Below are 22,194 nucleotides of genomic sequence, written 5' to 3'. Positions count from 1 at the left end.
AATTTCACTAATTTTAATACTTAAAATTCATAATACGTGAACATTACCTTGTGTTCAGACTCTGGGGCAATGTGTTCAATTGCCTGGAAAAACGGGTCACAAATAAGTTACAACACATTAGAACACTCCTCACCTTATTCAGCATGCCTTGTTCTCTTATTTGAGAACCAAGGAACCACCACCTGTCATTTTTTTAAAATTAATTCATTTATTTTTGTTACAGATGTTTCCCCTTTTTCACCCACTGATTCACCCCTCCTCCTCCCTCCCTACCCTGTCCCCACCTTTGTTGTCTATGTCCATTGTTCATACATACATGCATATAAATTCTGTGGTTTATCTCCCCCACACCCCCTTTTCAGGGGACTGTCAATCTGTACCCCACTTCCACGTCTCTGGCACTACCCCGTCCCTCAGACTGTTATGTTCATTATATTTCACAAATAAGTGAGATCATGTGATATTTGTCTTTCTCTGCTTGGCTTGTTTCGCTTAGGATAATACTTTCCAGGTCCCTCCATGTCATCTCAAAGGATAAGAGATCTTTCTTTCTTACAGCTGCATAGTACTCCATTGTGTATATGTACCACTGCTTTTTTATCCATTCGTCTTCTGATGGACATTTGGGCTGTTTGCAGATCTTAGCGATTGTAAATAGTGCTGCTACGAACATGGGGGTACATATATTCTTTCTGATTGGTGTTTCAGGCTTCTTAGGGTATATTCCTAGAAGTGGGATCACTGGATCAAATGGCAATTCAATTTTTAATTTTTTGAGGTAACACCATATTGTTTTCCATAGTGGCTGCACCAGTCTGCATTCCCACCAGCCATGTACTAGAGTCCCCTTTTCTCCACACCCTTGCCAACACTTGTTGTTTGATGATTTGTTGATGGCGGTCATTCTGACAGGTGTGAAGTGATACCTCAATGTTGTTTTAATTTGCATCTCTCTGATGATTAGTGATGTTGAGCATTTCGTCATATGTCTCTTAGCCATTTGTATGTCCTATTTGGAGAGATGTCTATTTAGTTCCTCCCCACCTAACATTTTACTTGAATGACTTTTAAGACTTTTATTTCAACTTACCTTTATTTATACATCTGTCATTAACTGCCACCCATTTCTTCCTTAATATTTAATGCTCCAAAGATCTCACTCACCTTAATCCAGGCTTCTGAAATGGTTTTCTCGTATCTAACAGCTGACTTTATTACATCAAAGAGAAGAAAAACACAGCCCTCATCACTGTTTTCTTGATTTCCTGAAGAACTACAAGTAGCAGAAGGGGAATAAAATCATTCTTCCACTTAATGGAGAGAAAACTATAAGATCTGGGTTCCTGTTTACTAGCCATGTATCCTGGAACAAGTCACAACTTCATGTGTAAAATGGCTAATACTTGCAGTGCAATCTATCTGGGATTGATATGAACAGTCAAGAGAACACACACACACACAACTTTAAAAAATGTACAGTATTGCCCTGGCTGGTTTGGCTCAGCAGTTAGAGCGTTGGTTCGAGTCTGGTCAAGGGCATGTACCTCAGTTGCAGTTCAGTCCCCAATCCCTGCTGGGGAAGCAACCAATCAATGTGTCTCTCTCTCACATCGACGTTTCTCTCTCTCCCTCTCCCTCTCTCTCTCTCCCCCTCCCACTCTATCTGAAGATAATAGAAAAAATATCCTCAGGTGAGGATTAAAATAAAAAATGTACAGTATTACATGAGTGTAATATTCCTACCATTATAGTTGTAAGTATTAAGATCTACTGTCCTAGCTTCAGGTTAAATATCAGAAAACTTTCCTTGCCTATGTGAGAAAAAGGATAGTAGCAGTCAATAAGTTTATACCTTGTTCGGCCTTTATTTTTCAACTTGCTTTGGGAAGCCTGAAACCGTGATGGCAAAATACAATGCTGCAGATCCAACCTCTCCCGAAGCTCAGAAATTACCTGCGGAAAATAAATACTAGCTGTGTTCTGCTCGTGCATAGTAGACAGGCACAGTCCACTCTTTCAACAGAACCATAACAATGTCCAGAAAGACTGAGGAAGTATTAAATGTTAGATAAAGCATTTTGAAAAAGAGAGTTGGTTGATGAAAATAGCTAATGCAAGTATAGTATGTCATGCCCTTCAAAATTCCAGAACTTGAGGTATTACACTGAAATCGCAAATATAACCTGTAGCAGCTTATATAGAACAATAAATCTAGTCAGTAGCTCCATTCTCTCCCCTGAATACCATCTGGATTTATGAGCATTATAAATTAGTTTGGAGACAAAGAGCAATTAGAACCTATTAGTTTAAATAATTTATCTTCATCTATGTTAGTCTTTTGATTGCTGAGTTTCACAAGGGAACCAATGTTTTTCTCTGTACTTTTAGGATCTAGCACCCTATTAGTGTTTGTTGGGAATGGGGGTACCTCAAGTGCATCCGTGGCTGTTATGGACTGTAGAATGAACTTGATTATCACAGGTAAGTCGTCCAATTTGACAGATGACAGCTTACCCATTACCAATCGGCGGACCTAAACATAAAAAAACATGAAATCCTTAAACATTTTCATGTTAATACTTCACTCTAGTACTGACTTGGCAAGTAAAATTAGAAAAACCACTTCTCTTGCTCAGTTTTCTCAAATGTAATTTAGAAAGAAAAACACCTAATTTTTCAATTATTACACAAGAGCTTCTTATGATAAATGTGTAAGTGTTATCATCTTATATTTTGGAGCCTGAATTTTCCACTGGCTAGAGGAAGGCATAAAATATCGTTATTTCTATGGGGAGCAGTTTGTAAATATTCAAGTAATACAGAAGTGAATGTTGTCATAGTACGGCACATTAAATTCATGGAAAAGAACAAAAGGGATAAAATGTCATTCAATATTGTTTCAAAGGAGATTTTCATTACATACAACTGCTGCAAGGCAATGACTGGCTGAGCGTGGTCGTGGAAGGTGAAAAAGCTAACTCTGTTTCTGGAGAGCAGAATCTTTCCTACCTTAGACAGGAGCTGTGAGTCAAGTCGCAGGCTGGAAAGAACATCCAGGATTGGGACAGTGAGTGAAGTATTCTCTGTTAGAAGGTCACTGTGAATGGTGGAAAAAAAGAAAAGCTGTGTAACTTTTTTTAAATTTATTTTTTATCCTCATTCGAGGACATTTTTCCATTTTTTTGTTCAGATAGAGTGGGAGGGAGAGAGAGAGAGAAAGAGAAACATCGACATGAAAGGGACACATCGAGTGGCTGCCATCCACACGACCAAACAGGGCCAGGGACAAACCGCAACCAAGGTACACTCCCTTAGCAGGAACCGAACCCGGGTCTCTCTGGACCGCAGGCCAACGCTCGGTTTTACGCTGAGCCAAACCGGCCAGGGCAAAAGGAGTGTAACTTTTAACAGAGCTGGGCAGATAACAACTTGGGAAAATCATTCAAGAGTATGGGAAGATATACTTAGTTCCCATTAAGTTTGTTTATAGTATGTTTTATTAAAAATTGTTTTGAGACCGGCTGGTGTGACTCAGTGGTTGAGTGTCAACTCATGCACCAAGAGGTCACCAGTTCGATTCCCGGTCAGGGCACATGCCCAGGTTGTGGGCCCAATCACCAGTGGGGGGCATGTAGGAGGCGACCAAATGATGTTCTCTCTCATTGATATTTCTATCTGTCTCTCCTTCTCCCTTCCTCTCTCGTGAAAATCAATAAAGAAAAAAAAATTTTTTTTAAATTGTTTTGATTAAATTGCTCATTATAAAAAATTCAAACAATAGAGTAGAAACAAGACTTCCTCCCTACCCAAACAAAGGTAACCTACTGAATTTGGTACATAAACCTTCCTGAGGAAAAGGAAAAGAAAACCTACAATTATAATGACATGTGATGAATACGATAGATGTATATACAGAGTGTTACAGGAGCACAAAGTAGAGAAGGACAGTGATAGATTCTAAAAGAAGGCTACACAAAAGGACCAGCTAGAATTAAGCAGGCAAAGTGAATGATATATTGCTACATCCAGAGGGAGCATCGTGCCCAGAAGGACAAAGAAAAGAAATCACTGAACATTTCTGGAGGTAGCTTTACACACAGCTAGAGAAAAGGAAGTATTACAAACCAAAAAATTTAAAACTACCACTTCCAGGATAAGCAAGAAGTTACATTAAAACAGAAACATTGAGATAGGGATACGGTCCTCTTAATTACTGCCCTTCCAATTACTATTTTTCATGTAAGTGATAGTATGCAGTGAATCCTGGCAATGGATCTGATGCAGCAATGTACATTAGAATAAATCATGTAGGAACCAAAGAATGTAGATGTTTAATAAGCTCCACAAATGATTTGGATGTGCAGTCATGACTGAGGACCCCTTGAGTGGAGGAAATGCTAACCAAACAAAGTGATCAGGTTTAAGTCTCCATAGACCAAATTTATATACCTAATCCTAAGCCAGACTGCATATTCACAACAGATATACCTTTAAAAGAAAGATGGATCTACTAAATATATACTCATTATTAGAAAAATAAATTAAATCCCATACCCTACTCATTACAGGTAGGTATTATCCTCTTTTATATAAAAAGAACACATTACAATTCCTCTTTTCATACTGCAGTGATAAAGCTCCCAGAGTGAAGCCTTGCTTAGGATGGCAACAAGGTGCTTACCCACCTGAGTTCTTTCCCCACATCAGCATGTTGGGAATCCCCTAGGATCTCGGGTAGGCTGGTGATAAAATCATGCTGAAGGTACACTGGAGCAATACTGATCAGCTGCATGATCTTGGTGGTGAGATCCTAAGAGAAGAGACTATTAGGATTGGAGCATATTACCCAGAATAGAGAAAGACTTTCCTACTTATGAAATATAGACCTGGAATTATTTTATGTACAATATGACAACTGCACACACATTCAAGCTCGAAGCCAAAATTCAGAGGTAAATGACCCAGAATTTTCATACATGGAATGGTAAATACAAAAAAAGTAGGATGGGTGGAATATTATCTAATTGGTCTGTTATATATTTTATTGATTTATTGATTGCATGATTCATTTTAAATGTTTTTACTGACTTTTTAGAGAGGGACAGAGAGAAAGAGAGAGAAGCATTGATGTGAGAACATAACATTGATCGGCTGCCTCCTGCACGTCCCCCACTGGAGATCAAGCCCGAAACCCGGGCATGCATCCTGACCAGGAACTGAACCAGGACCTCTCAGTCCATGGGACAATGCTCAATCCACTGAAACACACCAGTCGAGCTATTTTATGTCATTTAATCTTCACAACTTTATGGAGTTTCTGTAACAATCCCTATTTTTCAAACATGTTGCTTAATGATACACAATTAATAAATGCCAGATACCAAATTCCAGCCCAGATGAGACTCCAAGACTCATGTTCTTCCAAGTAAAGATTAAGCCTTAGAATAGCTGACAAAATTTAACAGAATGATTTTAAGAATGCTGAAAAGAAATGGGCCTTAAGGACTAGGTGCAAAACAGATTCAACTTCTTGGTGAAAAATGTAAAGAAATTAAGCAAGAAACAAAAACATCTCGTAGATACAGATAACAGTATGGTGATTACCAGAGGGAAAGAGGGTTGGGGGGAGGTAGAAGAGAGTTTAGTGGGGATAAATGGTAATAGGAGACTTGACTTGGGGTGATGAACACACGATACAATATACAGATGATGTATTATAGCATTGTACACTTGAAACCTATATAATTTTATTAACCAATGTCAACCCAATAAATTCAATAAAAAAGTAAAAAATAAAGTACTATCATATTAACTAGAATGTATTTGATTAATTATTAATGATGTTGAGTATGCTTTTCTTATATTCACCAAAGATTTGTATTAACTTTAATGGGAATAACCTTTTATAATCATTTCCTAGTTTTCAACTAAACTTTTTTAGGTTTTTCCCTATGGTTTTTCTTTTTTTTTCATAATCACCATAAATTTTTTCTCAAGTTTGTCATTATCTTTTCATTCATGTGATATATTTGTGACACACAGAAATTTCTACTTTTTATGGTCTGAATCCAACCACTCTTTACTTTGTGATTTTATTTATGATTTCTTCATTCATATCTAAAGATCACATGATATAAGCAACATTTACTTTCTGTATTTTTTTAACTAAATTATTTTAATTTAATAAAATGGAAAATAGCCCTGGCCGGTTTGGCTCAGCGGTTAGAGTGTCCGCCTGCGGTCCGGAGAGACCCGGGTTCGGTTCCCGCTAAGGGCGCGTACCTCGGTTGCAGTTTGTCCCCGGCCCTGGTTGGTCGTGTGGGTGGCAGCCACTCGATGTGTCCCTTTCACATCGATGTTTCCCTCTCTCTCTCTTCCTCTCTCTCCCTCCCACTCTGTCTGTACAAAAAATGGAAAAATGTCCTCGGATGAGGATTAAAAAAAATAAAAATAAAAAAAAAAAAATAAAATGGAAAATAAAGTTTCCTTAAAAAAAAAAAAAAGATTCAACTTTACCAAGATGCTTGATAACAAATAATTGCTGAAAAAAAATTTTTTTTAATCCTCACCTGAAGACATTTTTCCATTTTTTGTTCAGATAGAGTGGGAGTGAGAAAGAGAAAAAGAGAGAGAGAGAAACATCGATGTGAAAGGGACACATCAAGTGGTTGCCACCTGCACGACCCATCCAGGGCCAGGGACAAACCAACCGAGGTACACGCCCTTAGCGGAAACCGAACCCAGGTCTTTCTGGATCGCAAGCCGACACTTTAACTGCTGAGCCAAACTGGCCAGGGTTGCCGAAATTTTCCTCAACAGTGTAGTCCCCCCTCATCTCAGGTGGATGCTAAAACCATGGACAGTAACAAACCCTATGTATACTGTGATTTTTCCAATACATATATACCTATGATAAAATTTAATTTAAAAATTAGGCACAGTAAAAAATTAACAATAACTACTGATCAAATAGAACAATTACAACAATATACTGTAATAGAAAAAGTTATGCAAATATGGTCTCAAAATATCGTATTGTACTATACTCACCCTTATGATGATGATGTGAGGTGATATAATGCCTACATGATGAGATGCAGTGAGGTGAATGATGCAGATATTGTGATGTAACATTAGGCTACTATTGACCTTCTGACAATACATTAGACAGAGGATCTATCTGCTTCAGTCAACCCTGGACTGTCAAATCATGAAAGTGTTGATAGCTGGATGTCAGGAGCAGACATGCTGGGAAAATTTAACATTTTCCTATCATGGTTGACCATGGGTAACTGAAACCATGAAAAGCAATACTGCAGCCTCACCAGTGTGGCTCAGTGGATTGAGCATCATCCATGGACTGAGAGGTCCTGGTTCGATTCCTGGTCAAGGCACATGCCCAGGTTGTGGGCTCAAGCCCTAGCAGGGGGCGTGCAATAGGCACTGATTGATGTATCTCTCACATCAATATTTCTATCTTTCTCTCTCCCTTCCTTTCTCTCTAAAAAAATCAATCAAAACATTTTTTAAAATATAATAAATTTTTGAAAAATAAAGCAATACTGCAGATAAGTGGAGACTACTGTATGTAATCAAATTAAAACATTGTAGTGAAGTGCAGTGGTTTGGGATCTTGTCACTTGAGAAATAAAACACAATATTTTATGTGCTTTGAATAAAGATTTATTTCCAAACATTTAATTTATTTAATAAATAATACCTAGCCATCAAAAGTAGGTAAATTCCTTTTCTTTTTGGAGAAACTTAAAGGGTGAACTACCCATGATTCTCAAATTCAAAGCCAAAAAAAGTTAATGGATGAATTTTAAAACATATATTTTTCTGTATAGAATGGGGGAAAAAAAAGGGAAAACCCTACAAAATCCAAAAGTGTGGTTAAGTGTGGAAAATGCACTCTCTAAATATAAGAGACAGAAAAAATCCCAAAGCCTACCTTGCCATCCACAACTCTGTCAAGCCATTTCAGTTGACTGATGATGAGCTGAGGCATGTTGATCCCATCACTGTTCACACTAAAATGTTAGGATGAGAAGACAAGGAACTTAGCCTTTCTGACTTATACAACAGCAAGCATTTCAGCCATTCAGTTAACATTTACTGAACACTTACTATGCCTTGTGCACTGTGCTAGACACACATGTGATACAAAAAAATCCATGAGATATATGCTTATATACCTTGACAAAGATGTCTGGAAGTGAAGGGGCACTAAACTTAACCATGGCTACATCTGGGGAAGGTTTACAGAGAGGGAAAGAAAGGTCTAGAAAGTATCTCTTAAAATAATGTAAACTATTTTAAAAAATAAAGGTAATAAACTTTAATAAATTGAGTAAGATGAGTATTTTCAAAAGGTGAAAACTTACATCAATGTGGTAAGTAATGAAAAAGGTAAGCATATACTGCTATGAAAACATGGCAGGCTCTGGCCAGTTTGGCTTAGTGGTTAGAGCATTGGCCTGCGGTCTGGAGAGACCCGGGTTCGGTTCCCGCTAAGGACGTGTACCTTGGTTGCAGTTTGTCCCCAGCCCTGGTTGGGTTGTGCGGGTGGCAACCACTCAATGTGTCCCTTTCATGTCAATGTTTCTTTCTCTCTTTCTCTTCCTCTCTTTCCCTCCCACTCTATCTGAACAAAAAATGGAAAAATGTCCTCAGGTGAGGATAAATAAAATAAAATAAAATGAAAACATGGCAGGTCATATTAGATTGTGAAAGTATTAAAAACCACTTATGGATAAAAAAATGTTGGCTCAGTTATTTTTTCCTCAAAAATGACAGTCTCTGCCTTCTTCCCAACCTATTATACCTAAAGTTTTAGACCACCTTCAGTTCCTTTTCTAGACAGCATTCTTGATCTTTGTTTACTACTATGAAATTTAACTGCTGAAAAAGACTTAGCCAGGACATAAAGCATCTAGTGTAAGCCATACAGGCAAAGCATAAAATTTTAAGGGTAAATCTTCAAGTTTATTATTATTATATACAAAACCCTGAAAAAACACACATGAAGGAGAAAATAAAAATGGCATATACTGTCATCCAGAGATGTCTATTATTGATATGCGTGTGTATGTGCATCTATATGTAGATGTATCTTAAAAAAAAAAACCAGCCCTGGCCGGTTTGGCTCAGCGGTTAGAGCGTCCTCCTGCGGTCCGGAGAGACCCGGGTTCGGTTCCCGCTAAGGGCATGTACCTCGGTTGCAGTTTGTCCCCGGCCCTGGTTGGTCGTGCGGGTGGCAGCCACTCGATGTGTCCCTTCACATCGATGTTTCCCTCTCTCTCGCTTCCTCTCTCTCCCTCCCACACTGTCTGTACAAAAAATGGAAAAATGTCCTCGGATGAGGATAAAAAAAAAAAACAAAAAAAACAGCCCTGGCCAATTTGGCTGAGCAGTTAGAGAGTTGGCCAGTGGACTGAAGGGTCTTGGGTTCAATTTCTGGTCAAGGGCATGTACATGGGTTGCAGGTTCAATCCCCGTCCCAGTTGGGTTTGCGCAGGAGGCAACCAATTGATGTGACTCTCTCACATTGATGTTTCTTTCTCTCTCTCTCTCCCACCACCCTGCCCCTTACACTCTAACAGTTAATGTAAAAATATCCTCAGGTGAAGATTAACAACAAAAAAAGCCCTGGCCAGTGTGGCTCAGTTGGTTGAGTGTCATCCCGTGCACCAAAAGGTTGCTAGTTCAATTACCCACCAGGGCACATGTCTAGGTTGCTGGTTCGATTCCTGGTGGGGGTGCATGCAGGAAGCAACCAATCTGTTTCTCTCTCACATCAATGTTTCTCTCCTTCTCCCTTCCTCTCTCTCTAAAATCAATAAAGACATATTAAAAACAAAAAACAAAATATTAGGCTGAACTGTAAATACAAATTTGTAACCTGACTTTTTTTTCTCATTAATGCACTGTATTAAATAGTCCTCTTAACAATTTTTTGTTGTTGCTGCTACTCCTTACTCAAGAATACTTTTCCAATTGATTTTTAGAGAGAGTGGAAGAGAAGGAGGGAAAGGGAGAGAGAGAGGGAGAAACATAGATGTGAGAGAGACACATTGGTTGCCTCCCACACAGCCCCTATCAGGCCGGGGATAGAACTTTCCCTTGACCAGGAATCAAACCCAAGACCCTCTGGTCCATAGGCTGACACTCTTAACTACTGTGTCAAACCAGCCAGGGTAATATCTAAGGTTTTGATACATACTAATGTCCTTCAGAATGACTGAACTAATTTATATGTTCATCAGCAATGTATGAGCATGCCTGTTCATTACACTCAATAGGGAAGATCCTTTGGGAATGGAAAAAATATATTTACTGTTATAAATCTGTGTCTTTGATTATTAAAGAAATTGAGCATTTTAAAAAATGTTTAGCCTGGCCAGTGTGGCTCAGTTGGTTGAGCATCATCCAATGCATCAGTTCGATTCCTGGTTAGGAAACATGCCCTGGTTGTGGGCTTGAACCCCAGTAGGAGATGTGCAGGAGGCAGCTGATTCATGTTTCTCTCTCTTCAATATTTCTATCTCTCCCCCTCCCTTCCTCTCTTTGAAATCAATAAAAACATATTTTTTTAAAAAGTTTGATGGTGTTGTATTTCTTATTTGTGAACTGTCTCTTCATGACCTTTATCTACTTTTCTACTAGGCTGTTCATTTTTCTAAGTTATTTTTTAAGGTAAAATGTTTAGCCCTGACCGGTTTTGCTCAGTGGTTAGAACGTCGGCCTGCAGTCCAGAGAGACCCGGGTTCGGTTCCCGCTAAGGGTATGTACCACAGTTGCAGTTTGTCCCTGGCCCTGATTGGGTTATGTGGGTGGCAGCCACTCAATGTGTCCCTTTCACGTCGATGTTTCTCTCTCTCTTCCTCTCTCTCTCCCTCCTACTCCATCTGAGCAAAAAAAATAAAGTAAAAATTTTAAAAAGTGGTAATTTTTTTTTAAATGGTACACTATAAAATTGAAAAGGTAAAGGACATTATTCAGAAATATCTGACTCCAGCCAACTGACTCCCTTCCCTGGAGATAAATACTATTAGCAATGTATTGTGTATTCTTCTGGCACTATGTATTCATATAAATAGGTGAAATTTCAAAGAAAGACATCCCAGTAAAATCTCAGTAGTCATTTAAGCATATGGCAGCATTAAATCAACTACGAGGTATCACCTTGCACCTGCCAGAATGGCTGCCATCAACAAATCATCAAACAACAAGTGCTAGTAAGGGTGTGGAGAAAAGGGGACTCTAGTACACTGCAGGTGGGAATGCAGACTGGTGCAGCCACTATAGAAAACAATATGGTGTTTTCTCAAAAAATTAAAACTTGAACTGCCATTTGACCCAGTGATCCCACTTCTAGGAACATACCCTAAGAAGCCTGAAACACCAATCAGAAAGAATATATGTACCCCTATGTTCATAGAAGCACTATTTACAGTCACTAAGATCTGAAAACAGTCCTGGTGTCCATCAACAAATGAATAGATAAAACAAGCTACATATACACAATGGAATACTATGCAGCTCTAAGAAAGAAAGATCTTTTATCCCTTGAGATGACAAGGAAGGACCTACAGAGTATGATCTTAAGTGAAACAAGCCAATCAGAGAAAGACAAATATCACATGATCTCACTTATTTGTGGAATATAATGAACAAAACAAGCTGATGGACAAAATAGACCCAGAGACACAGAAGTAGGGTACAGACTGACAAACCTCAGAAGAGGGAGAGGGAAGAGATAAATCACTCATATGCATACATTCGGAACCATAGACACAGACAACAATGCTGGAAGGGGCGAGACTGGGAGGAGGGTGTCAATGGGGGGAAAAACAGAAACATCTGTAACACAAACAAACAAACAAACTTGAAATTCTAAAGAAAAAAAATATGGCATCATGCCCTGGCCGATTTGGCTCAGAATTTGGAGCATCGGGATAAGGACCAAAGAGTCACAGGTTCAGTTCTGGTCAAGGGCACAAACATCAGTTGCAGTTCGGTCCCCAGCCCTGGTCGGGATCGTGCAGGAGGCAACCAATTAATGTGTCTCTCTCCCATTGTTCTCCCCACCCCCAACACTGTATCTGAAGATAAATAGAAAAAAATATCCTCAGGCGAGGATTATAAAAAAAAATATGGCCTGGCTGGTGTGGCTCACTGGCTGAGCATTGACCCATGCACCAGAAGGCTGCCAGTTTGAGTCCCAGTCAAAGCACATGCCTGGGTTTGGGCCCAGTCCGGGGGCATGCAGGAGGCAGCCAATCAATGTTCTCTCTCATTGATGCTTCTCTCTCTCTCTCTTTCCCTCTCTCTTCCTTTCTCTAAAAATCAATAAATAAAAAATATTAAAAAAAAAAAAAAAAGAATATGGCATCATGATAAATATGACCTTCAAAGAAACCAATGATGTTTCAGAGTAATCTTTTTAGAGAGAAACTTAAGTAAACCAGGGCAATTTAAGCATTCCAGAATAACTTCACTTACCTTTCAAAAAGAAATTCTGGCAACTTTTCAAATAAGGTTTTGATAATGGCAGGCTGAAAAAGAAGACATTGGGAGTTAGGGGATGGTCTCGAAATATACAACAGAAATGTATAATTAGCTACAATTCTCTTCAAAAGTGCTCTTGGAGGGAAAAAAACCAGCTATAATTGAAATCCTTATATTATAAGAATGTCCACATAAATACTGCCTATATTTTTAATGTAAGCTGTTGGAACATAAAGACTTATCAATATTTTATCTTCTGAAAAATTGCGAAATGTCTATTAAAGCAATATTAAAATAATCAGATAATCAAAAATATCAACCCTGCCCTGGCCAGTTTGGCTCAGCGGTTAGAGCGTCGGCCCGCAGACCAAAGAGTTGCGGGTTTGATTCTGGTCAAGGACACATACCTTGGTTGCAGTTCAGTCCCCAGCCCTGGTCAGGGTCATGCAGGAAGCAACCAGTTGATGTGTCTCTCTCATATTGATGTTTCTCTCTCTCCCCCTCTACCAATAAATGAAAAAATATATAGCCTCAGGTGAGGATTAAAAAACAAAAAGTATTAAAAAGAATATATATATATATATATATATATATATATATATATATATATATATATCAACTCTGGCCAGATAGCTCAGTTGGCTGGAGCATCGTCCTATACACCAAAAAGTTGAGGGTTTGATCCCCAGTTGGGACGTGTATGGGAGGCAACTGATTGATGTTTTTCTTTTTCTCTCTAAAAATCAATAAAAACATATCTTCGGGTGAAGATTTTTAAAAAATCTTTAAGCCCTGGCCAGTTTGGTTCAGCAGTTGGAGCGATGGCCCGCAGACCAAAGAGTTGCAGGTTAAATTCTGTCAAGAGCACATGCCCCAGTTTCGGTTTGGTCCCAGGCCCTGGTCCAGGTCGTGCAGGAGGCGACCGATCGATGTGTCTCTCTCATGTCAATGTTTCTCTTTCTCTCTCTCCCGCCCACTCTACCTGAAGATAAATGGAAAAATATCCTCAGGTGAGGATTAAAAAATATTAAAATCTTTAAGTATGATGAAAATTGTTAAACCATGAAATGCATAATTTAAAAGATTATCAAATAGTTTGCAAGAAGATTTCTTTTCAGAGAAACAAGAAGGTTCCTAGATTTAAGCTAACTAAATTATATTCAAGATTTCCAATGAAGCCCTGGCTGGATAACTCAGAGCATCGTCCTGATTCACCAAGGTTGCCGGTTCAATCCCTGGTCAGGGAATATACAAGAAGCAGCCAATGAATGCATATATAAATGGAACAACAAATCAATATTTCTCTCTCAAATACATTAAAAAAGATTTCCAATGAAAAGGAAGAAATAAGAGTATGGGAAGCCCAGCCAGTGTGGCTCAGTGGTTGAGCATCAACCCATGCACTAAGAGGTCACGGGTTCGATTCCTGGTCAGGGCACATGCCCAGGTTGGGGGCCAAATCCCCAGTGGTGGGCATGCAGGAGGCCGCCAAGCAATATTCTCTCTCATCTATGTTTCTATCTCTCTCTTTCTTCTTCTCTAAAATCAATAAAGAAAAAAAAAAAAGAGTATGGGAAGATTAACAGTGGGAGAGAAGAAAAGAGAAAGAAATGGGGGATGGGGTAGGAGGGAGACTTTTCATTGTGTATAGTTTTATAATTTGAGATGTTTAAAACATATCAGTGTATTATCTACTCATTACATTTAAAAATAAAGGACAGGAAAAGGGCAAAATCAATTTAATAGGCAAAATAAAGAGCTAAATGGGAGATGACACAGATGTGAACATGGTAGAGATATACAGAGGTACTCAGGACATAAAGAATGAAACTTTTCAAAACAGAAAACAGAGGCGAAGGAACAAATGAGAATTCAAGATGTATTGGGCTGATTACAGCTCAGTCCAACAATGCAGATACTGTCCTACCAAATGCATTTCAGTAACAAGGCTATGGTAAACTGTTGCAAACCCAAACCCTCCCATTAAGCTTACTCTACCCTGTGCTCCAGCCACTTTTGCTTGAGCATACACACCTAACAAATGTTCACAGGAAAAGTGGTGCAGTCTTACCTGTAATATGTCAATCCCCAAAAGCAATTTAATGAGGCTCTTAGAGTAAGATGTGCCCATACTGTAAAAAAAAGAAATGTTTTCTATTATTTTCCTTGTTTTAATGTTTTTCTTATTCTTTCTCCATAAAATTGGTTAAATATATAATCTTTAAAGAGAATGTAACCTGGTAGATTTGAAACATAGAACATTAAAAGATGGCTCTTAAGGCAGGGAATAGTTGAGCTGAAATTCTATCAACATGTTCTAGAAAACACTCTGGTTCTTAGTTTAGTAACCATAAATAATTTACAAGTCAGGATAAAACTCAGAGGAAAAGAGAACTATAAATCAAAAGTGAAATTTCAAAAAATTGCATTCTGCACCCTCCCACCCTTCCCAGTGAGTGTAACAGACCAAATTTCAGCAATGCTCCACGCCTTCTCTCCATACCTGGCTTCCTCATCCTGCACGTGTTCACAAGACAAAAGGCACTTCCTGAAAGTGTCTTGGTCTTCAATGTAAGACTCCAGGCCACTAACAAATTCTTCTATTATCTTAATGAAATTAAAATAGAAAAAAAGAAAGGGTAAGAGTAAGATTTTTAGTTTAACATTTGCTGTAGGTTTGCTAAGAATCATTCTAGCACATTCAACTTTATGCCAATGTCTTTAAATGTCCAATTTCAAAGTACTGCTAGCAAAAGTAAAAGTACCAGGGAGAAAATACATACTTTGGGATAAGAAGGATGTTTCCTCAGAGTCTGAAAGAGCTTCTTTTGGAAAACGATTTGATCCACAGCTATGGGAAAAGAAGAATAACTAGCCACCAGAGTCTTTATCATCTCCTACCATAGTTTTACATTCCTTAAGACCTAAATTTCCTATCTGATGACACAGATAAAGATATTTACAAACCTAGCCCTGGCCAGGTGGCTCAGTTGGTTGAAGCATCCTCCTATACACCAAAAGGTTGTGGTTTGATTCCCAGTCAGGGTACATACCTAGGTTTTGGGTTTGATCTCCAGTCAGGGCGCATATGGGAAGCAACCAATAAATGTTTCTCTTTGACATCTATGTCTCTCTCTCTCTCTCTCTCTCTCTCTCTCTCTCTCTCTCTCTCAAATCCATAAAAACGTATGCTCAGTTGAGGGTGAAAAAAAATATATATTAACAATCTAACTCAGAACAAAATTTTCTAAACCCACAGTAAAACAAAGTCAGCTTTGACAGAGGATAGCTGCTAAGTGTTCTAAAAAAACATACCATAACCTTAGCAAGATGAAATAATCTATGCCCTCAAAGCAGGCCCTTACATGCCTTATATGGATATATAAATTTTCTTCTAAATTATCCTGACACAGATCCAAGTGCTCTCTGGACCATTATTTTTCACAAGAAAACACAAAGCAATAATAGTATATAACATTTTTCTTTAAAAAAAGGGGGGGTTAGAAGTACTTTACTTAACATGCATTTATCAGGACCAAAGACTATAACAATGTTCTCTAAAAAGCAATTTCAATTTTATCCTTGTCTCAAGACAAATGGTGCTAATCTTCATTCCTTTCTATTTAGAAAACCCATGATTCACTATACCCAGAGAAAAGAATTAGATTAAAAGATCACCTAGCTGATTCTGACTCTCTCCTGTTTTAAGGATAATTCCTGATGTCTTAAGAAGCTTTACAAAGGCATTGTCATTTTCTTCAACTTCATTATAAGTATGAGATTTCTTTGTCTTTTTGGAAAGTGGTTGCTTCCTGGCATCTGAAAATAGACAAAATGTTCAGGAATGTGATAAATAGTAAAGCAAAGATAAAAATGTAAACCCGAGAATAATAACCCTAAGAGGAAAGTTGGTAGGTTCCTAAAGAATTATACTGAAATTGATGGTGTAGTAAAATTTTATTTCTAACAATGGTCCAATAGTGGCTTCCAAACAAACAAAATAATCAATAAACAATTGTTTTTACCTATTGAGTTTTGATTTGAATAATTCAAAATGTGCCACTTCTAACTAGAATAACCATGGAAATGTTTCCATCCAAATTCTAAAGCAGTCAGGGTCTCTCAAGCTGACATATCCTCAAATCATTGCTCTACGATCACTAAAAATCTCATTAAAAGCGTATTCTTAGGTCACATCCTAGAGCCTATAAAATCAAAATTTCAAGGATGGGGCCTGGGAGTCTAAATTTTTTTTTTTTTATCTTCACCCAAGGACATTTTCCCACTTTTTGTTCAGATAGAGTGGGAGGGAGGGAGAGGAAGAGAGAGAGAGAGAGAGAGAGAGAGAGAGAGAGAGAGAGAGAAACATCAATGTGAAAGGGACACATTGAGTGGCTGCCACCGGCATGACCAACCAGGGCCGGGGACAAACCACAACCGAGGTACGCGCCCTCAGCAGGAACCGAACCTGGGTCTCTCTGGACCGAAGGCCAATGCTCTAACCACTGAACAACCAGCCAGGGCTGGGAGTCTAAATTTTTAACAAGCTCTCCAGCCCTGGCAGGTTTGGTTTAGCAGTTAAAGCATCCATCCACGGAATGAAGGGTCTCGAGTTTGATTCCTGGTCAAGGGCACATACCTAGCTTGCAGGTTGGATCCCCGAACCCAGTCGGAGGCAACCAGTCGACGCATCTCTCTTACATCAATGTTTCTTTCTCTCTAAAAAAGTCAATGGAGCCCTGGCCAGTTTGGTTCAGCGGTGGAGTGTCAGCCCGCAGACGCTCACGGGTTTGATTCCAATCAAGGGCACATACTGTACCTCAGTTGCGATTCATCCCCGGCCCTGGTTGGGGTCATGTGGGAGGCTGCCAGTCGATGTGCCCCTCTCACGTGATGTTTCTCTCTCTCCCTTTCTCTACCTCTCTCTCCCTCCCACTCTATCTGAAGATAAATAGAAAATATCCTCAGGTAAGGATTAAAAAAAAAAAAGTCAATCGAAAAATATCCTTGAATGAGGATTAACAACAAACAACAACAACAAAAACCCAACATGCTCTCCAGATCCACACCAAAGTTTAAGAACCAATTATCTAGTTGTAGGGGTAACAGAGTGGAACAAGTTCTCCTGCATTATATCTTTTGAGTACAAAGCCCAGACTAGTTCCATCCCAAGCCTTTTAACCCATGAGAAGTAATAAAACATAATTAACAAACAAAAACAAATAAGCACTTAAAGTTAAATATGATTACCTACTATTCTCCCTTAAAGATACAAGTTGGAATTGCCTTAATAGAGTAGATGAGTGTAATAAATGAAAAAGACTATCAACTTTTTGGTTGGAATTCTTAGGGCCCCTGTCAACCACATTCTCATATAGACAGCTATTTCTTTGCCTCTAGTACGCTTGCTTTCACATGACTTTCCTTTATACATCACTATCTTAGCATTTATCTAGACCATAATTTGTTTAAGGAAGGAAAGGGGACCATAAGTTTATTTTAAAAGAGTAGGGACTAGCCTGTCCCATGTGGCTAGTGGTTAGCATCAACCCATGCACCAGGAGGTCACCAGTTTGATTCCTGGTCAGGGCACATGCCCAGGTTTCAGGTTCTGTCCCAGGTAGGGGGCATGCAGGAAGCAGTCGATTGATGTTTCTGTCATGGATGTTTCTATCTCTCTCTCCCTCTTTCTTCCTCTCCCTTAAATCAATAAAAACATATATATTTTTAAAAAGGGTAAGGACTATATTGTATCTGTGTCCAGCACCTAGATGATGTACAACAGATAAGCTCTATAACACTAACTCCTCTTTTGGATGTGGAGACTGACACTCAGAAACTGCAGGCATGACCCAAGTCATACACAAAATCAGAGGCAGAAAACTCAATACCAAATCTCCTGATATAGATTCTGTAGGCTCCATCCATTAAGCCTGATGACTCCCTACATTTGAAAGTAGGAACTTTCAATCACTGAGCCACCAGTGATCGCCGGTTCGATTCCCGGTCAGAGCACATGCCCAGGTTGTGGGCCAAATCCCCAGTGGAGGGTATGCAGGAGGTGGCCAATTGATGTTCTCTCTCTCATCGATGTTTCTCTCTCTCTCTCTCTCCCCCTCTCCCTTCTTCTCTCTCTAAAAATCAATAAAAGAAAAAAAAAAGAAATTGTGGTACATATATATAAAGTAATAGTATTCAGCTGAAATACTGCTGCACACATTTGCAATAGGAAATAAAGCAACAAATGAATAAATACTTACTAGAGGCATCTTCTGTCAGGGTCTCTTTATCCTCAGATTTTGATAGTCTTCTTTTGGAAACCATTTTGACCAGTTTTCTGCTGTTAAATTACTTTCTATAGCAATATTAGAGAACGGAAGTTACCTTTCAAAGCTAGAGAAATTCTGAGAAGCTATAGCTCAAAGAACACCAATGCTATCTAAATCAACCCCTATATCTAGTCAGTACTCCCTTGCTTTCAAGACTTGTTTACCTAGTTGCCTTTTTAGCCTAGTTTTCCCTTTTCTTCTTCTTTTCTTTAATCCTTACCAGAGGACATGTTTTTATTGATTTTTAGAGACAGAGGAAGGGAGAGAAAGAGCAACATCAATATGAAAGAGAAACATCAATCAGTTGCCTCTAATATGCACCCTGACTGGGGATCAAACCCACAATCTAGGTATGTGCCTGACTGTGAATTGAATCCACAACCCTTTGGTATATGAGATGATGATCCAATCAAATGAGCCACCTGGCTAGGACCAGACCACTTCTCTCTTGCCGAAGGATAAAACCCACAGTTCTCTACCTGACATTCAGTTCTTTCATCTTCTAGCTTCAAACTATACCTCTCCTTTAATAATTCAATGCTGTACATTAAAGACTGTGCCAGGTGCTGAGGTTACAGTTATGAACCAGACCTCAAGGAGTTTACAGTATAGTAACAAGTACACTTTTTTTTTTTTTTAATCCTCACCCAAGGACACTTTTGCATTCATCTTCAGATAGAGCGAGAAGGAGAGAGGGAGGAAGAGAGAGAAACATCAATGTGAAAGGGACACATCGAGTGGCTGCCACCCACAAGACCCAACCAGGGCCAGGGACAACTGAAACCAAGGTACATGCCCTTAGCGGGAACCGAACCCGGGTCTTTCTGGACTGCGGGCCAATGCTCTAATGGCTTAGCCAAACCAACCAGGGCAGTAATGAGTACTCTTTCTTTTTTGTTGGTGAAGACATTTTTTTTGCATTTATATTGAAATAGAGCAGGAGGGAGAAAAGGAGGAAGAGAGACATCGATGTGAGAGAGACACATCGATTAGTTGCCATCTACACGATCCCAACCGGGGCCGGGGACAAACTGCAATCGAGGTACATGCCCTTAGCGGGAACTGAACCCAGACCTCTGGTCCGCAGGCCAATGCTCTAACCGCTGAGTCAAACCGGCCAGGGCATAGTACTATTTTTTTTATCCTCACCCAAGGACATTTTTCCATTTTTTGTTCAGATAGAGTGGGAGGAAGAGAGAGAGAAACATCGATGTGAAAGGGACACATTGAGTGGTTGCCACCCGCACGACCCAACCAGGGCTGGGGACAAACTGCAACCAAGGTACGTGCCCTTAGCGGGAACCAAACCTGGGTCTCTCTGGACTGCAGGTTGACACTCTAACCACTGAGCCAACCCGGCCAGGGCATGAGTACTCCTGATGTAGTTATTTAACTATAATCATGCCCTGCATAAGTATGTTTCAGATGATGGACCATATATACCACAGTGGTCCCATAAGATTATAATGGAGCTGAAAAATTCCTACTACCTGATGACATAAAAGCTGTTATAATGTCATAGTGCAACACATTTGCATATTTGTAGTGATGCTAGTATAAACAAACCTACTGTGCTGCCAGTCATATAAAAGTATAGTGCATACAATTATGTACAGTACACAATACTTGATAATAATAAGTGACTATGTTATTGGTTTATTAAAAAAAGTTCTTTTTTTCTTTGTTGATTTTTATTTTTAGAGAGAGAGGAAGGGAGAGGGAAAGAGAGCTAGAAACACCAATGAGAGAGAACATCGATTGGCCACCTCCAGCATGCTCCCCACTGGGGATTTGGCCCACAACCCGGGAATTGAACCAGCAACCTCTTGATGCACGGATCAACGCTCAACCACTGAACCACACTGGCCAGGCTATGTTATTGGTTTATGTATTTACTATACTATATTTTTTATCATCACTTAGAGTGTACTATTTCTACTTACTAAAAAAAAAAGGTATGCTATAAAACTGGTGTGCACACAGCAGCAGCCTCACACATCTGGTGTTTTCTGCTTGACTACATCGTTATCTCTTGCATTTGATTTAATCTTGTGTTGTATTGCACAGTAACATGCTATACAGGCTTGTAGCCTAGAAGCAAGAAGCTGTACCTATAGCATACAGCCTAGGTGTGCGGTAGGCTAAACCACCTAGGTGTGTGTAAGTATACTCTATGATGTTCACACAATGATGAAACTGCCTATGGAAGCAATTCTTAGGATGTATCCCCATGATTAACTGACACATGTTGTGTGCTATAAAAGAAAAGCACAGGCTGCCATGAGGGTTTACAAGGAAATTTAGTCTAGTTAGGGTGGCAGTGATAAGAAAAGTAGCAACAATTTCTCAGGTATAATCTCTTTGAGGAAGTGATTTTAAGCAGGAACCTGAAGATTGAAATAGGAGTTAGTAGAAGATATCTGAGAAGAGTAATCTAGGCAGAGAAACACTCAACCCTGACACAGGAAGGAGCTTGTAAAATTAGAAATGAGACTACAGAGGTAGAGGAGGACCTGAACGACGGCCTTCTAGCCTATCTTGTAAACTAGAAAAGTGTTCTTTTCTCACCCTAAATGCTCTTATCTGCCTGGAAACCACTACTCATCCTTAAAGACTCAATTAAATGTCACCGTCCTTGAAAAATGTCCCTCTTATCCTGGCCACTTGGATCAGTTGGTTGGACCATCCTCTCACTGAGGGTTTGATTCCCAATAAGGGAATATATCTAGGTTTCGCGTTCAATCTCCAGTAGAGGTGCATAAGGGAGGCAAACTGATCAATGTTTTTTTTTCTCTCTCTCTCTCTAAACATCAATAAAAACATATCCTGTGGTGAAGATTAAAAAAAAAGAAAAATGCTCCTCCTATCCCCAAGGAAGTTTGCTACTCCAGCTTCCCTGCTCCACAAAGCATATTGTGGAGCCCTTAACACATCACACTAGACTGTGGGGTTCCTTGAAAGCTGGAACCCAGTCTTATTTATCTCAGCATCCCTCGTGCCCAGCCACAGTATCAGGTTGTTGTTTTTTTTTAATTGCTAAATGAGAATGGCTTACAGGCAAGTAAATAATAGTAGCTAACGAGAACTATTTTACTTCAGTTATTCTTCACAAAACTGTTTGCAGTAGGTGCCATGATCATTCTCATAATCAGTGGCAAAGCTGGGACTCTAACTCAGGCAGTCTGGGTCCAGAATCTGCCCTCTTAAACTACCAACTATACTTATTCTTTATTATAATAATGGTTACCAGTAAGAGTTGACATTTACTATACACCAGGCACCCTGCTAAGCGTTTTCTCCATCTGTTACCTCGTTTAACAATTATAATAACCATTATCAGCCATTTTGCAGG

At 39.2% G+C, this 22,194-nt stretch overlaps 1 protein-coding gene across 1 annotated transcript in view; it reads right to left on the bottom strand.

The window, feature by feature from the left end:
• Nucleotides 1-18,880, bottom strand: part of FANCD2 (FA complementation group D2) — a 68,894-nt gene extending 50,014 nt beyond the window's left edge. Inside the window, exons 1-13 of the mRNA XM_036266747.1 lie at nt 18,774-18,880; nt 16,192-16,332; nt 15,297-15,364; nt 15,017-15,120; nt 14,585-14,645; nt 12,508-12,560; nt 7,955-8,033; nt 4,686-4,810; nt 3,010-3,097; nt 2,429-2,533; nt 1,853-1,953; nt 1,165-1,273; nt 48-83 (exon numbers count right to left, since the gene is read on the bottom strand). Of these exons, the coding sequence (XP_036122640.1) occupies nt 48-83; nt 1,165-1,273; nt 1,853-1,953; nt 2,429-2,533; nt 3,010-3,097; nt 4,686-4,810; nt 7,955-8,033; nt 12,508-12,560; nt 14,585-14,645; nt 15,017-15,120; nt 15,297-15,364; nt 16,192-16,332; nt 18,774-18,837 (1,134 nt within the window). The 5' untranslated portion in view covers nt 18,838-18,880. The remainder of the gene's footprint in view (nt 1-47; nt 84-1,164; nt 1,274-1,852; nt 1,954-2,428; nt 2,534-3,009; nt 3,098-4,685; nt 4,811-7,954; nt 8,034-12,507; nt 12,561-14,584; nt 14,646-15,016; nt 15,121-15,296; nt 15,365-16,191; nt 16,333-18,773) is intronic.
• Between the last annotated feature and the right edge of the window lie 3,314 nt (nt 18,881-22,194).

The sequence above is a fragment of the Molossus molossus genome, unplaced genomic scaffold (genome assembly GCF_014108415.1).
Source record: "Molossus molossus isolate mMolMol1 unplaced genomic scaffold, mMolMol1.p scaffold_m16_p_18, whole genome shotgun sequence".
Lineage (NCBI taxonomy): Eukaryota > Metazoa > Chordata > Mammalia > Chiroptera > Molossidae > Molossus > Molossus molossus.
This window is presented reverse-complemented; position numbering and strand designations above follow the sequence as displayed.